The sequence below is a fragment of the Podarcis bocagei genome, assembly GCF_964188305.1.
Source record: "Podarcis bocagei genome assembly, chromosome: 7".
Lineage (NCBI taxonomy): Eukaryota > Metazoa > Chordata > Lepidosauria > Squamata > Lacertidae > Podarcis > Podarcis bocagei.
The window spans coordinates 66,387,487-66,404,420 of NC_138132.1; the positions used below are offsets into that span (position 1 = coordinate 66,387,487).

Here is a 16,934-nt window from a genome sequence, read left to right on the forward strand (position 1 = left end):
CTGAGTTTTGTGTCCTTTTCCTCCCTCCGAATCCTTTTTTCTTTGTGTGCTGCATCTTTTAAATTATAAGCCTTAGGGCACAGGCTGTCTTCCTCTTCAGAGCCATTTGAGTGCCTTTTTCTTACTGAACCGTGGGGTTTTTTTAAAAAAGTGCTTTAAATAAATGTGTATAAGCCAGCAGACTGCTGCTGAGCAGAGCAGAGTCAGCAAATAAAAGCCCCCCACCCCACTGTCCTCCTGCACCAAATCCAAAAGGAGCGTGCCTAAGAGGCAACCAGATCATCCTGCCCGGTTGTAGCTGGGGGAGCAGGGTGGGGGTCAGGGCAAGCAGGCCATTTTTCATGAAACAAATACTTTCAGGTGTGGGCAGAAAACAGCCTGTGATAGGGGAAGGGATGCAGCACCTGAAAGCATCTGCTCTGCGTGCAGAAGGTTCAGTCCATGCCATCACCAGCCTGAGCTGGGTCTGTCCTTTTGCTTGAAACCCTGGAGAGCTGCTGCCAGCCCGTGCAGACACAGCTGAGCTGGGTGCACCAGTTGGTTTGACTCAGAACAAGGCAGCTCCCCAGCGTTCCTCTGTCCTGCTTCAAAGCCTTAACAGATGGTTCGCACTGGATTCTCCCCTGGGGCTGGTGAAATATTCGAACTCTCTTCCTTTCCCCTTTCTTGGGATCCTGCAGGAAGGAGACTGCTTGGGAAAGGATGGGATCTCCCTTGGCTTTGTGGCTAAATTTAGTTTCCCGTCATCATCCCTCCGCAAGCCTCAGGGGAGAGCGGGGGTGGGGGAGGCAAGGGAGCAGATGGGAGGGTTGGCTGCGGGGCTGGGGTGTCTGGGGGGGTGGGGGGAGGCTTTCACCATCAGACGGCAGCAGCCGGAGCGGTGAGGAAGCCGTAGCAGCAGCAGCAGCACTCGCGCCTGGGCAAGACACTGGAGCACTGACTCCAGATTAAAAGTCGTCTTTGTCCCTTTGTTGTCCACCAACTGCCAAGCTCGGCTCTCTTGATGCGCTTCGCTGGCTGCTCAGCAGACTCCAGAGTCTCAGCCGGAGCGGAGGAACCATAGCGGGCTTTGGGGCTCCCAAAATCGAGCACCGTGCCTGGTGAGTGAATGAACTGGCTCAGGGAACTGAGCGAAGGCAAGCAAGACTCCTCCCTATCATCCTCATCATCGTCAGTGTCCTTCCCCCTGCTACCTCCCTCCCTTCTGAATCAGGATGATTCTCATGAGAGATTTGCTCCTCCTGGATCCATCTGAGTCTCAGTGACGCAGCTCCTTAGTCCCCCCTGAGAGTCACCGTGGGGGAATCACCCTCCAAGGAGATGACGGCTGCAACTCCCAAACTAAACTGAAATCCAGCGCCGGGGATCCCTCGCCCACGGAAGCACCCTAGGGAGATGTCCAAAGTTGCCACACTGCCAGACTGAGGAACTGGGTCAGAAGGAGAAGGGAGATGGCTGCTATTTGGAAGGGCGGTCAGCCTGGACCCCTTGTTTTTTGCCACTCGTGGATGGGGTAAGGGGCCCGTTGGGGTTATTTTTCTGGGTTTTTTGTTCCGGGAGAGCATCCTTGCAGCTGCGTCAGGAGAATCCAGGTCCTGGGGAGAAGGTTTCTGTGGGAGACTTTCCTCCTCCTTTGACATATCCCGGAGAACAGGTGACACAGCGTCAGGGGAGACCAGGGCAACCTCTAGGTCGGGGCGGCGACACCAGAAGCAGGCAGGATGCAAGTGTCCTTCGTCTGCTCGGACCACAACATCAAGAACCGGAGCGCGGAAGACCGGCTCAACCGGCAGAATGCCAACAGCCCCAGCACGCGGGGTCGGTTCCGGGCAGTGGCGATGGTGGCCCGGAGCTTGGGGCACCTCTCTGCGCAGAACGCCCCGTCCTCCAGCGACTCCAGTGTGAAGCAGACTGGCATGAAATACAGGTATGTGGAGGGTGGGAGAAGCGCCGTACGTCCGGGAAGAGTTTGGGGACCGGTTGCTGTGCAGGGAGCAGAACCCAAATTCTAGGGTCTCCCAGAGCCAAACTCTTGGGTCATTGCTCCATCCAACTCTGAATTGCTTGTACTGGCTCTCCAAGGGTTTTTCCAGCAAGGAATCTTTCCCAACTTTACCTGGAGAGGCCATTGGGTATTGAAGCTGGGACCTTGTGCCTGCACATTAAATGCTCTGCCTCTGAGCTACAGTCACTTTCCTACAAATAGTAGGGTCCAATCCTCATGGTTCTGAATGAAACGCTGAATTAAATATCCAGCACAATATTGCCTGCACTGACTCACAGCAGCTCTCTGGTGTTTCATGCAAGGCGTCTCTCCCAGCCCTACCTGGATATGCCATTGGGGATTGAACCTGAGACCTTTGTCTGCAAGACCGATGCTCTACCACTGAGCTACAATAGCAGTTCCCCAAAGCACACACTTTGAAAAGCAAGCTTACAACTGGCCGGCCATTGTCTGGATATGACAAAAGAAGCAGGTTGGAGGGAGTCTAATCCTTTCTTCCATATACATGTGCTGCTTTCCCCTGGAAATTGCATATATTTTTACAGGTACCAGCTTCAGAGGCAAAGAGCAGCTTTCGGTGGGGATGTTCCGGGGGGGAAAGGGTTAAAACCAATGCCCACCACATCACTGTTCCAGGTTGGCAGCCCCAGGGCTGCTTTGGCTATTAGAAAGTGTGGGTGGGAGGGGAGAAAGTGACCAGTTGTTATATTATTGTTTTTAAAGGCAAAAATGTAATGGCACCTGTAGATGGTTTTTTTGGCTGTTGCCAAAAGGCTGCAAAGGTAATGCCAGAAACTGTATTTTGGTACAAAGCCTATTAGTCATTGGAACATTGGAAGCTGCCTTCTGCCGAGTGAGACCATGGGTCCATCTAGCTCAGTACTGTCTGCACGGGCTGGCAGCACCTTCCCAGGGTTTCAGGATCTCAGTCCTAACTGGAGATGCCGGGGATTGAATCTGCATGCAAGCCAGGTGTTCTGCCACTGAGCTTACCTGCCTTCTGTAAATCTACCGAGGCCAGTGCTGTCCACATTGACTAGCAGGGTTTCAGAGAAGTGCCTTACCCAGCCCTGCTTGGAGACGCCATTGGGGATTTAACCTGGGGCCTTCTGCATGCAGAGCAGGTACTCTACTACTAAGATACAGCTCAGCATGTTGGTAATGACTGGTGAAAACTCAAGCCTGAGCAGGGTCCAGCTCTTATGAGTTTCCAGTGGTGGGGGTTGTAGGAGAGCCCTACAAATCTCCTTGTCCCACCTCAAGAAAGAAGCTGGGGAGAAGCACAAAGCAGGATGGATGGATGGATGGATGGATAAATGGATAGGATAGATCCATTCTGCAGAATTTAACTTTGGTTGCAGAATTTAATTTTGGTTGCAGAATTTAACTTTAATTTATTTGTGGGCTCCTTCCCCACCCATCCCTTTCCTTACTTTCTGTTGCCTCTGGATAGGCAGTGATCTGGACAGAAGTATAGTTGAAGCAGCCTGGAACTGCATTAGGGTTTTTGTTTGTTTGTTTTTGCTGCTGCTGAATCACATTTAATGAGTAGAGAGCAGGTGATAGGCTGCCCACTCTGCTCTTTACCTAATCTGCTCCAATCAGTTGAGAGTGGAGATGTTCTTGCATCTTTCTCTTTGAGTTCACGCAGAAGTCAGGGAGAGAGCGTGAGGCGGGCAAGGATTTCTACAACAGCAAAAGAGAACGTTGAAGAAATACTATGGGTACCAAAAAAAATGTCACAGGCAAAAACCTCACTTGAAAGGGAAATATTTAAACTGCTGAACCTCAGCCAATTCCTATCTCCTTGTTTTGAAATTCGGCCTCCTTATAATGCTTGTCTGCCATTACAGCTCAGGTGCAAAGTGACATAATATGGTGACAAACCTTCATCCTATTGCGATGGACTGGTTCAGGCTTTTGAATCTAAGAACTGTAGAGTTGGGAGGGATCCTAAGGGTCATCTAGCCCCACCCCCTGCAACGCAGGAATTGCAGCGGAATAATCCCTGGCAAATGGCCACCCAACCTCTGCTCAAAAACCTCCACTGAAAAGATTCCATCACCTTCCAAGGGCGTCTGTTCCACTGTCAAACGGCTCCTATTGTCAGAAGGTTCTTCCTAACATTTAGTCAGGATTCACCCAAACTTCCTCTTCAACCTTGCTTTCCAGGGTTTAAAGCTCCATATCCAAGTGTTGTGTTTCTCTTGTTCCGGGTGTTTTCCTCAGGAAAACCCGTGTTTTTCAGCTGAGTCAGAGCAAAGAGCAGTCCGTGGAAAACCCAGTTGCTGTTTGCTCTGATTTAGCTGTAAAATGCAGGCTTTCCCAGGGAAAGCACTGGGTCAAACAAACAAACAGACGCTGCTCAGACATGGAACTTTAAAGTGCCTAGAAATATAGCTCAGAAGGAAGTGTGGATGAGCCCAGAATCTCCTTCTTTTTTATTTGAATCCATTTGTTTGGGTCCTCCTCTCTGCAGCAGCAGAAAACATGCTTGTGGTTGTGTTAGGAACAAACCAGTTCTGTGCATTAAACACACATTTGTTGTTTTAGTTGTAAAGATCGTTTGGGTAATGGGTGTGAGTGTGTTCATTTCTGTGTCCCTAAACACAGGACGGGACACGGGTGGTGCTGTGGGTTAAACCACAGCCTAGGGCTTGCCGATCAGAAGGTCAGTGGTTTGAATCCCCGCAACAGGGTGAGCTCCCGTTGCTCGGTCCCTGCTCCTGCCAACCTAGCAGTTCGGAAGCATGTCAAAGTGCAAGTAGATAAATAGGTACCGCTCCGGCGGGAAGGTAAACAGCGTTTCCATGCACTGCTCTGGTTTGCCAGAAGCGGCTTAGTCATGCTGGCCACATGACCCGGAAGCTGTTTGCCAGCTCCCTCGGCCAATAAAGCGAGATGAGCGCCGCAACCCCAGAGTCGGTCACGACTGGACCTAATGGTCAGGGGTCCCTTTACCTTTACCTTTAAACACAGGGCACGTGCATGAAATCTGCTGCCCTCCTTTGCTTTACCTCTGTTGCTTTAATTTTCACCGCCTTCACTACCCTGGCTCTGGTACCCAAACTAAGCAGGTTTGGAAGGGGGCAGGGAAAACTTCAAGCAGTGGGGAGGTAAGGTTTTGCTCCAGCTATTCCCTGCCCACCACCCCAGCAACATGCGCCATTTAGTGATTCGTGTAAAAGCCCACAAACCCACCGGCTCTTTGCAAGCAAACCAGCAAGTTTGTGTTTAACGTTTGGTCCTTTGCAAACGCAGAATTCCATAGCAGCAGCCAGAATGGTTTTTACATAGTTCTGTAAGAAAAGGGATCCTCCTTCGTGAATTGGGGTAGCCAGTGCAACGTCAGGAAACAGTTTTTGCATTAGCCTTATAAGGGCAGGTCCACACCATGCATTTCAAACACACTCAATGCACATTGAAAGCGCATAACTTCCCCCAAGGAGCTATAGTTTATTAAGGGTGCTGGGAACTGTAGCTCTGGGAGGGGGCGACTACAGTCCCCAGGATTCCTTGGGGGAAGCTATGCATTTTAAATGTGCATTGGATGTCCTCTAAATGTATGCTGCGGAGCTGTCCTTACAAGCCAGAAATCCTTCTCTCTGTAAGTTTTGGCTGCTCGGCCTGTCTGATGACAGTAAAAGAGGCCCCATTGCACTATTTGCCGTTGTTTTAGATGTGCCACAGCCTTGACCAAAGAGTCTTTTTCATAGCCAAAGACCCTGACATTCCCTCTTACGGACTTCCCATTCCCAGCATGTTTTCCCATGCCAATATTAACTGCCATCACACTATGGGTGTGACATTCCCTCTTACGGACTTCCCATTCCCAGCATGTTTTCCCATGCCAATATTAACTGCCATCACACTATGGGTGGCTAATGGCACTCTTGAAATCAGTAACTGTGAGGGTGGGGTGCATGATTGCTTTGAAATGCTTTTTGGTGCTTTAAATAGTTTCAGGTGCTCTAAATGGCTTTAGAATATTTTTAAATGTTTTAAATGCAGCACACCTCTGTTTTAAATTGTATCGTTCCAACGCCGGCTGCGTTAATAAAATAAAATGGCCTTCGTAAGAAGCTAGTTCTGTGGTCCGTTTAGCAAAGTCGCTGTGGGCTTCAAGGCGCTCTGTCTCCTTGAATCAGCCATTTCCTTGCTCGGTTCAGTGGCTGTTGTTAATCCGCCTGTTAATTGATAGATATCTTTTGAAGGGGCGGGAGCTCTGGAAGGGAGGGCCGTAGCTCAGTGCTAGAGAGCCTGCCTTGCATGCAGAAGGTCTCAGGTTCAATCCCCATTATCTCCAAATTGGGCTGGGTGATAATCCCAGTCTGAGCCCCTGGAGAGCCGCTGCCAGCCAGTGTAAACAATATGCTGAGTTAGAATGACCAAGGCTCTGACTCAGTATATAAGGCAATTTACGGGTTCCTAAAGGCAGGCAGCAAGGAAGGAAGGGTGGAGAGTCTTTGCAAGCCTTCAAGATACAACATCTTCAGCCTCAAGACCTCTCGCTCAAGCCTTCAGCCACTCATCTCAGGGAACCCCACCTAGATATCATAACCTTCAGGGTGTGTTTTTTTTACCCATGGCCACCTGCTCCTAGTGACTTGCCCACTGTAATTGACGCCATGAGGACTTTCTCATAGGACATATTTGCACCCTGCATTTAAAGCACCATGATAGCACTTTATTTATTTCTTATTATTTTCACAAAGCTTGATTGCAAAACAACCCCGAAAGCGGCTTTACGAAGAGAACAATGCAATGAAATTATCAGTAGAAACAACTCTTTACAGACGACGTTTGTAGGGTTGCAAGAGGTTTTGTGAGGAGTATTATTAGAAGTATTGTAAAAATGGACAAGGGGAAGGATTTGTTAAGAGATGTAAAGGCAATATAAAGTTAAGAAATGCATAAGAAGTGGTTAAAACGGTGGATCATCAGAGGTGCTGATGGAAGTCCAAAAAGATTGTATAAGTGATAAGTTTTGTGGTACATTTTATAATTTATATGTTAAAATTAATAAAAAATATTATTTAAAAAAAGAAACATCTCTTTACAACATTCAAAAAATAAAATCGGCAATATACCAGAATCGGATTGAAACATACATCAAGGTTCCACGTGTTTGTCTAAAGAAAAATGCTCATGGCATGCACCCAAAAGAGTTCAGGGAAGGCGCTTGCCTGGTGTCAATAGGCAGGGAGTTCCAAGATATGCGTGCTGCCACAGTAAAAGGTTGATTCCTTACTAATGCGGAAAGGATATCAGGTGGCACCTGTGACGTTGCCAGTTCTGCATGCATGGGGCAAGGCGATTTCATAGATAAACATGATGCGCTTCAGCCTGTTTCCTTCTTGGAGCACGGATGAGGGACATTAAAAGCCCATGTATTTCTTTTTCCCAAGGGGGAGGGAAAGGGGGGGAACCTTTGTGAAGGGCAGAGGGTCTGCTTGGGGTCGCTGCAGCTTGTGGGGAGGTGGCTGAGGAATGGGGTGAAGTGTCTGGTGGTGGTGTGTGGTCATCCTCGCTCGTTTCTTTGCAGTCAACTGAACATTTAAACCAATAGACACATAGGCCTCTGAGAACACATGGTGATTTGTGGAATGGGACTTTTGTTTAAAAAGGGTGAAATGACTTCAAAGTTAAATGTAACAAAATAGACGTTCGGTGCCTCTGTGGGTGGGGAGACAGGTTGCAAAAACAAATGCAAAATTCAGCTGCGTATGAATCACGGTTTATAAGTGATATATGCCGCAAATTTTTAAAAAAGCACAATTTAGAAAAATTGGCAATCAATAACATTTTTTGAAATGCACATTAATTCAAATGAAAAACACAGTATGAAAATGTGTCACGGTATATGTATACGCTGTGTGAGATGGAGCTTGTTTCCTGCTGCTCCAGAGGGCAGGACCCGAAGAATTGGATTTAAATGACAGGAAAGGAGATTCTGACTGAACATTAGGAAGAACTTTCAGGTGGTAAGAAAGGTTCGGCAGTGGAACAGAAGAAGGCGGCAGATTCTACTTCACTAGAAGTTTCAAACAGAGGTTGGATGGCCATCTGTCAGGGATTCTTTCACTGTGATTCCTGCATTGCAGGGGGTTAGACTAGATGACACTTGGGTGCCCGTTCCAACTCTGCAATTCCATTCTGCGATTCTATATCAGGCAATATACTGCTTAGCATCGTTATTCTCTGTGTTTTAGGTTGCACTAATGTGCGTTTCTATTCATTGTTTCAATCTGTTGATCTGCAGATAAGATGATGATGATGGAGATGAGGTCATAAGGTGGGAACACCCGGTGTGCATAGGAGAAGGGGAATAGAGCCCTGAGCAAAATTTCGAGGGTGTGGGAAATGGCCTGGCCATGTCGCCTTACGAATAAGAAATTTCTGGACCATCCAGGAACCAAACTTCCTCTTCCTCGGCCCCCTCCACACCCTGCCCCAGGCTGATGGCTGGCCCTTTCATGTGGAAGGTCAGAAAATGCTGAGAGGCGTTGGAGCCGCCACAAAATATTTAGTCTGCGGCTTGCAAAAAGTGACAGACAGCTCAAAGCAATGCATCACACGCAAACACGCACAGAGTCCCCCAGGGCCTGTCCTGGGTGTTCCTCTGCCAATCAAGCTCTGATGGCAGCATTTGAACCTGAGAGAACCCCCTGAAAACCGTTTCTGTAGGATTATTCATATACGTATCCTTGTAGGATTTTTTATTATGCATATTATCTCGGCAATCTTTACAGCACCCCTGTATGCTGTGTTGGAGTTACCATCACCGTATTACCTTGCTGGGTGTGTGTGGAATGCACTGAATGTTATTACAGTATTATCCATTACTGCATTTATATCCCACCATTTTCTCCAAGGAGCTTGAGGTGGCATGTATGGCTCTCCCACTCCTCGTTTAATCCCCATAACAACCCTGTGAGGTAGGACAAGTCCAGGGAGCTTCATGGCCAAGTGTGGATTTGAACCCTGGTCTCCCAGGTCCCAGGTTGACCCTCTAACTCATGGGTATGCAAACTAAGGCCTGGGGGCCAGATCTGGCCAAATCACTTTCTAAATCCGGCCCACAGACAGTCCGGGAATCAGTGTGTTTTTACATGAATAGAATGTGTCCTTTTATTTAAAATGCATCTCTGGGTTATTTGTGGGGCCTGCCTGGTGTTTTTACACGAGTAGAATATGTGCTTTTATTTAAAATGCATCTCTGGGTTATTTGTGGGGCATAGGAATTCATTCATTCCCCCCCCAAAAAAAAAATGGTCTGGTCCCCCAGAAGGTCTGAGGGACAGTGGACCCTGCTGAAAATGTTTGCTGACCCCCTACTCTAACCACTACACCACACTGGCTTCCCCAATTGATGCCTCAAGGTGAACTTGATGGGATGTCAGGAGATCCCTGATTCCCCTGGGAAAGAGTCCAGTTTGGCAAACCCTCCCGTTGCCTTTTCTTAATAATTATTTTGCAAACTAAGAACAGACTTGGGGAGATCCAAGCCCAGGACTCCTGATGTCAGTTGTCTAGTTCCACCAGGGATAGGGTCTGACCCAGCTGGAGACGGAGGTTTCCTTGTGTCTGATTCTGCATGATTATGAAAGCACCAAATGGTATATCCCCCCCCCCCGCCTCCTCCTCTTTCCTTCCCTTCCCTCGTGTATCTTTTGAGGGAAAATGCTGATCGGAACTGAAACGACATCTGCTCTCTGTAAGCATCGGTGCGAAGATGCCAATGGCCAGCGTCTATTTCCGACATTTCCATCTGCCTATTAAAAGGTGGTGTGTTGTTTTTTCCCCAGAAACCTTGGGAAGTCAGGACTCCGAGTTTCCTGCCTCGGGTTAGGTAAGTGGAATTCTTGGGGTTTTCCTTTTAATTCAGCTTGTGGAGCGGGGGTGGGGGAGAGATAGATTCAGTTTGGTGCATACGCTACAAATGCGCTCTGTGGAAGATGCCGTGCAATGCAGCTGTCCAGAGAGGAATTGATTGGCAGAAGGCATCCACATCTCTCTGCATTGCTTTCCTACTTTCAACAGCCATGGCTTCCCCCACAAGAATCCAGGAGCTGCAGTTTGCTTGGGGTGCTGAGAGTTGTTTGCAGGCCCCTGTCTCCCCCACCCCAGCTGAATCATGCTTTCCTGATGGATTTCATTCCTGGCTTGGGATCCTGAGGGCCTCCACAGCTGTTCTTGCATTGTCTGTTGTGTTAAGCTGGCCCTGCTCCTGGGAACCAGTTGCTAAGGTTGAGGGCTAAGGCTTGTTCCAGCGTGACAATTGTTCTGAACTCCCATTGGAGGTGCCATTCCTGCAGGAAGTGGAATTAAAACTGTCCCAGAGTATTAACTCCACGAAGGGTATGCTTGCAACTCCTCCATACCTATTCCCTGTCTTGGGTGCAGCTCAGCAATTCCTTTCCTGTTTCATTCGAGCTCATTCTGCAGTGATCCTCTTGGTATTAAAAATAAACAGGTTGGAAATCAGCCCGGCCAATCAAGGCAGCCAGCCAGCCAGCCGGTCAGTCAGTCAGTCAGTCAGTCAGGGAGCACCTAAAAAAGGATGTTGCGATTACTAAAACCCAGCATGGGTTTCTCAAAAATAAGTCTCATTTCTTTTATTGATGGAGTTACAAGCTTGGTGGATCAGGGGAATGCTATGGATGTAGTGTATCTTGGTTTCAGTAAGGCTTTTGAAAAAGTCCCCCATGATATTCTTGCGGGGAAGCTGGTAAAATGCGGGCTGGATGAGGTAATTGTTTGGTGGATTTGTAGGTAGTTGGCTGACCAAATCCAGAGTAATGATTCCTCATCATCCTGGGGGGAAAGTGACAAGTGGGTTGCTGCAGTGTTCTGGCCTGGGCTTAGATAAAGGAATTGAGGGGATGTTCTTTAAATTTGCAGGTGATATCAAGCTGGGAGGGGCAGTTAATGTTGCAGAACAGAACTGGTATTCTGGAGAACCAGCATGGAGAACCAAATCTGGGAGCCCCTTTTGCTTTCCCGGTTTGCCAGGAACAGTAAACTCCACCTTGTACACATGGCAGACTTTTGACTTTTGCCCCACAAAGAGGCAGATCAGTCATTTCCCAAGTGGCATGCTTGGTGCATACAAATAAACTTTTAAAATCCCCAAATCCAAAGGCTCCTGTGAGCCCAGAGCATTCCTCCTTCAAGGGACCCCCATCTGGATGGTGGCACAGTTGCTTCAGGGTTGCATACTACCCAGTATGCCAATGGATGGCCCGTTTCTGGAAAGCCACAAACAGCAGAGATAAGTTCTTGCCTTCTTCCTCTGCTTGCGAACTTCCCAGAGGCATCTGCTTGCCACTAGGGAAGACAGAACAGTGGACGAGATGCACATATCTTGAAACACATCCAGTACAGACAGCTGCCTTATACTGAGTCAAGCAATTGATGCATCTAGCTCAGTACTACCTGCACTGACTGGCAGCAACTCTCCAGTGTTTCGGACAGAGATCATTCCCAGTCCTACATGGAAATGCCATAGGAGGATTGAACCCGGAGCCTTCTGCATGCCAAGCAGGTGCCCTGCCACTGAGCTGTGACTCAATGAACGGACTCTTTTTCCAGGAGTTCAGTTCCATCCTGCTTTTGTCCTTCCTTCATTCCGGGGGTTGGACTAGATGACCCTCGGGGATCCCTCCCAACTCTGCAGTTCAGTGATTCTCCCCAAATCCTTCTTTTCATTTTTGAAAAAACTTTTGTCTCCCTCTCTCTCTTGCTCTCACTCTCTTTTGTAGGAACATGGGTGACATTTGGAGGACAGATTACGGATGAGGTAAGAATATGTCCCCTCCCTCATGTTTATTTAGTTTATTTATTTGATGATCTGTTCCTGGAAGGTACTGGTACCTCCTCCTCCCCTGCCCCAGATCTATTCTCCTGAACTGAACATGTGAACTGGGGTGGGAGGATCCCCTAAATTGGGGGAGGGAACTGGTGCCCCCCTCCAGAAGTGGTTGGACTCCAGCTCTCATCTCAAGGATGATGGGACCTGGAGTCTAGCAACATTCGGAGGGTCCCAACTGAAGCCTTGACAGCAACTTTGTTGTTTCCCTCCCCCCTTAGAACCAGCCTAAATTTGCATATATATGCATAAATTAGCATATCTAAATTGTATGCAAAGATGTGTCGTTTGCCTGTGCCCTGAGTCCATCAAGGGCCTGCCGACATCCCTCTAAGTCAGCCTTTCTCAACCTGTGGGTCCCCAGATGTTGTTGGACTACAACTCCCATCACCCCTAGCTAGCCAGAGCTCAGGGATGATGGGAGTTGTAGTCCAATAACATCTGGGGACCCACAGGTTGAGAACCGCTGCTCTAAGTGAAAACCTGGCAGTTCAGCAAAAGTAGCATTCCTTTTAGTTGTACCCTGAATTTCACACCTCCCCAATGTCCCGGTGCAGTCTGCAGCTCAAAAACAATACATCAGAACAGTGAGGCAGTGCTGGGTAGCGGTTAGAGTGCTGGACTAGGATCTGGGAAACTGGGACTCGAATCCATACTCAGCCGTGAAGTCCACTGGAGAACTTTGAGCCGGTCTCCATCTCTCAGCCCACCCTACCTCACAGGGTTGTTGTGAGGCTATAAGGTGGCAACGTACACCGCCTTGAGGGAGGAAGATAAGTGTAGCAATAAATATGCACACTTCGAGAGAGGGAATGCATTTCAAGCTCTGCCTGCTGTGAGGAAACACATTTTAAAATAACCATATAAATGCAAGCTTTGATGTGGGTTTAAAAATAAGAATTGCAGATGAAGGCTGGAAGCGGATGGAATAGATTCACTGGTGAGAACACAGAGAAGTGGCCATGTTCTAGAAATAAATGGATGAGTGGGTTGGTGGGGGGGGCAGGAAAATCCCACCAGTCCTTCACAGACACACACGCACACACATACACACACACACACACACACACAGGACCTCATCTCTGCCTCTCTTTCAGATGGCGGAGCAGTTGATGACCTTGGCCTATGACAACGGCATCAATCTCTTCGACACGGCGGAAGTCTATGCTGCAGGGAAGTAGGTGCACCCACCCATTTCTAACACCCCCATCATGCTTTTCTGAGCCCTTTCCCCTACATTCTCTCTGTCATCCAACCCACGGCCCTGCTAGGTAGGCTAGACATCCACAACAGGTGGGAAGGGGACTGAGAATAAGAGAGAGCAGCCTGTCTGAGGACACCTCGGAGAGCCATTGCAAGCATCCCCACCCCCACCTGCGACTCCTCAAAAACAAACAGTCCTTGCCGCTACTGTTTCTCAGCTTCTGGGGTGGTTGGATCAGTCAGTTTTGCAGAACACCAAGGAAGGCTGCCTGGTTTTTTCTGCCCATAAGTCCGTTTTACAGAGCTTCCTCCTTCTAATCACATGGCCAACTTAGAACAGGGATTCATGCAGAGACATTGTGGGGGAGCTCCTCTGAAAGCAGGTAACTTTATATGTTGACACTCCAAAAATAAAACTTTGAAGGTCTAAGAGTAAAATGCATCTCCAGTTTCAGTTCAGCAAGTCCAATAACTGAGGGAATACTAGCTTAAGCCCTGATTATTATTTTCTCCCCCTATGTGGGGTTGTATCCTGGTCACCAGAATTCATTTTGGCTACACTCACTGTAGCAAGCTTGACTTCATTTCTGCATGAGTCTAACGGCCACATTTTCTTTCTCTTTCTGTGTCTTGTAGGGCTGAAGTCGTGTTAGGGAATATCATTAAGAAAAAAGGATGGAGGTAACTGTTCTTCTTCGGACCACATCCCAATCCTGTTCCATCTTGTGGTTATTCCTGTTGTCTCTGTATGTTTTAATATGTTTTAACACGCCACCATGTTCAAGAACCCATGTGGACTAGAAACTTTAAACAAAATTCATGTCATAATCAAAATGAGACATGTCTACTTCATGAAAGCTATTTGCTGCTTGACAGTAAAACGAAACCTCAGAGCAGTATGTCACCACACTGTATTTCACAGTGCCACCTATCAACAGCCCCATGAACTGCAGAACGTGACGACAGCCTTAGGTTTCATTTATATAGCAAGATACATAGTCCAGATCCTTACATTTTTGACGACCGAAACAATCACAACTGATACATTTATATATTGTCTGCAGGATATTGTGTGTGTGTGTGTGTGTGTGTGTGTGTTTGTTTATTACATTTCTAACCCACCCTTCCTCCCAAAGGAGTCCAGGGTGGTGCTACTACACCTTTTCTCATCACAGTCTTGCTTGGAATACATGGCAGATAATTTGCCAAATGCGTCAGAAGAATGTCTTAATCCTCAGATTTTACATTGGGTGGAGGGGAACTTCAGAATGGTGGTGAATGCATTTAGGAGACTTACCTTTATCCATCACACATCCATTCTCTCCCCCCTTCCCCCGCTCTCCTTGCAGACGTTCCAGCCTGGTGATAACAACCAAAATCTTCTGGGGAGGAAAGTACGTAAGCGTTTCAACCACCCTGCTTGTGTGCCATTTGAGTGAGGAATTTCAAGCATATCTGACGGGCAGTGGAGGGCCAGGGGACTTTGACTGGTTTCAGAAAGGGGGAGTGATCCTTAGAATTAGGGATTCACTTTTCAAGCATCATCCACCCACAATTTCCTTTTGAGGAAAGGGAGTGTGTCTCTGAGCATGGAGAGAGTGCCATTCCCCCTTCCATCCTCCCTAGCCGGTATACGATTTTCTGGGATGAAAGATAAGCATTTCTGGGTAGCCTCAGACGGCAGTTAGTTTCAGCTCCTCTCTTTCTACATAGTCATCTTTGCATAGCACAAGTTAACGATTTCGGCTACATCAGTCTTCTGACTTCAGCCTTTCCTCCTTCTCCTCCCATCCCAGAGCCGAGACGGAGAGAGGACTCTCAAGAAAGCACATTATAGAAGGTAAGCTGAAGCCAGACTGCTGGGCACTTAACAATTAACCCAGTGGGTGTTCCCTGGAAGAGGCCTCTTCCCCAAACCTAGCGCTCTGCAGATATTTGATTAATTTATTTATAAACATATTTATATACTGATGTTCATAAAATAAAATCAAAAACTTATCAGAGGAATTTACAGCACTTATATTTAAAATCATATAATAGAAAACATCTAAAAAGCTAAAATCAGCTGTTACAGAACAGAAAGATGTACCCTATATACTCAAGTATAAGCCGACTTTTTCAGCACATTTTTTTATGCTGAAAAAGCCCCCCTTGGCTTATACTCGAGTGAGGGTCCTTTCGGGCTGCTCCTTCCTCCTCCGCTGCTGCCGCCACCACCACCAGGTTTGTGGTGTGGTGAACCGGCTTATACTCAAGTCAATAAGTTTTCCCAGTTTTTTGTGGTAAAATTAGGTGCCTGGGCTTATATTCAGGTCGGCTTATACTCGAGTATATACGGTATTCTTAATTGCCTGCATATTTGCCTGATGCAATAGAAAAGTTTTCAGCAGGCATTTCAAAGGTTAAAACAGAAGGTGCTTGCTGAATCTCCAGTGGCAGGGAGTTCCACAGGACTGGGCTGATGGCACTGAAGGATGTGTTTCTTGTTGTTGTCGAGTAAGCCCTGCCAACCCGGTGACCAGCAAAGCTCCTGCAGATGATCTCAGTGAGGGAGCTGGGATATAAAGGTTCAGGCGGTCCTTGAGGTCCTCTGGGTGGAAGTTCTTCAGGGCTTTGTAGATGAATATAAGGACCTTGAATCTGGCTTTGTGGGAGACGGGCAGCCTTACAAGCAACCCAGGGGACACCACTGCCTGTCATCTTCCCAACAGAATTGTAGAGTTGGAAGTGAACTAGTCCATCCTCCTGTATTGCAGGGATCACCTTTTAGTGATCAGCCTCCTTATCAGTCTCCGTATTGCTCTTGTAGAACTCAGCAAGCAGGGAGAAGGATGGGTCAACAAATAGGATTAGTTGGCTCTGCCTCTCCTTGGCTTTGGCGCCACCTGCTGTTGGGCTCCCTTGACTTCCACCCTACCAGTCCCAATGGGTGATGGCTACCACTATGAAGACACAGGTGGCACTGTGGGTTAAACCACAGAGCCTAGGACTTGCCAATCAGGAGGTCGGCGGTTCGAATTCCCACGACAGGGTCGGTCCCTGCTCCTGCCAACCTAGCAGTTCGAAAGCATGTCAAAGTGCAAGTAGATAAATAGGTACCACTCTGGCAGGAAGGTAAACGGCGTTTCCGTGCGCTGCTCTGGTTTTCCAGAAGCGGCTTAGTTATGCTGGCCACATGACCCAGAAGCTGTACTCCGGCTCCCTCAGCCTATAGAGCGAGATGAGTGCCGCAACCCCAGAGTCGGCCATGACTGGACCTAATGGTCAGGGGTCCCTTTACCTTTACCACTATGAAAATGTTAGTTTATAGGGCGAGATGCCCTTCTGGTGCTGGGACACTGCAGCTCCCATCAGCCCCAGCCAGCATGACTGTGTGACATGGGGGCTGATGGGAGTTGTAGTCCAAAACACCTGGAGGGCCCCAGGCTGGGAAAGACTCCCCTGCGGTGTGTTTTGGTATTTCCACTTGGTGTTTGAGTTGCCCTTGTAGAGGTCAGCTAAGGATAGCGGAGAATTTCAATTCAGTTCTATTCCTGCTCTCCGAAACAATGCAAAAACTGAAACACACCTGACCTTTGGAAATGGTACTGCTCCAAATGTTGTTCCTCTAGCCGACTCATATGAACAGAAATGTCTATCCCGGGGTAAATGCATATATTGGAGAAAATGCAAAAATGCACCCTACTAGGGAAAATCGCTTTGTAAAATGTGCCAGTGCGGTGTAACGGTTAGCATTTCAGACTAGGACCTGGGAGAGACCAGGGTTCAAATCACCACTTAGCCATGAAGTTCACTCAGCCTGACCTACCTCACAGGGTTGTTGTGGGGGCTAAATGAGGAGGGGAAGAACCATGT

At 48.0% G+C, this 16,934-nt stretch overlaps 1 protein-coding gene across 9 annotated transcripts in view; it reads left to right on the forward strand.

Annotated features, from left to right (window-relative positions):
- Positions 1-16,934, forward strand: part of KCNAB2 (potassium voltage-gated channel subfamily A regulatory beta subunit 2) — a 115,744-nt gene that overhangs the window by 73,383 nt on the left and 25,427 nt on the right. For 7 of the 9 annotated variants that reach the window (XM_081204020.1, XM_081204024.1, XM_081204023.1 and 4 more), the window contains 6 exons: positions 9,814-9,857; positions 11,770-11,807; positions 12,974-13,053; positions 13,716-13,760; positions 14,429-14,473; positions 14,876-14,919. In XM_081204020.1, the coding sequence (XP_081060146.1) occupies positions 9,814-9,857; positions 11,770-11,807; positions 12,974-13,053; positions 13,716-13,760; positions 14,429-14,473; positions 14,876-14,919 (296 nt within the window). Of the gene's footprint in view, positions 1-917; positions 1,928-9,813; positions 9,858-11,769; positions 11,808-12,973; positions 13,054-13,715; positions 13,761-14,428; positions 14,474-14,875; positions 14,920-16,934 lie in introns of those variants that run through there. The other 2 variants (XM_081204018.1, XM_081204019.1) reach the window with 2 other exon arrangements.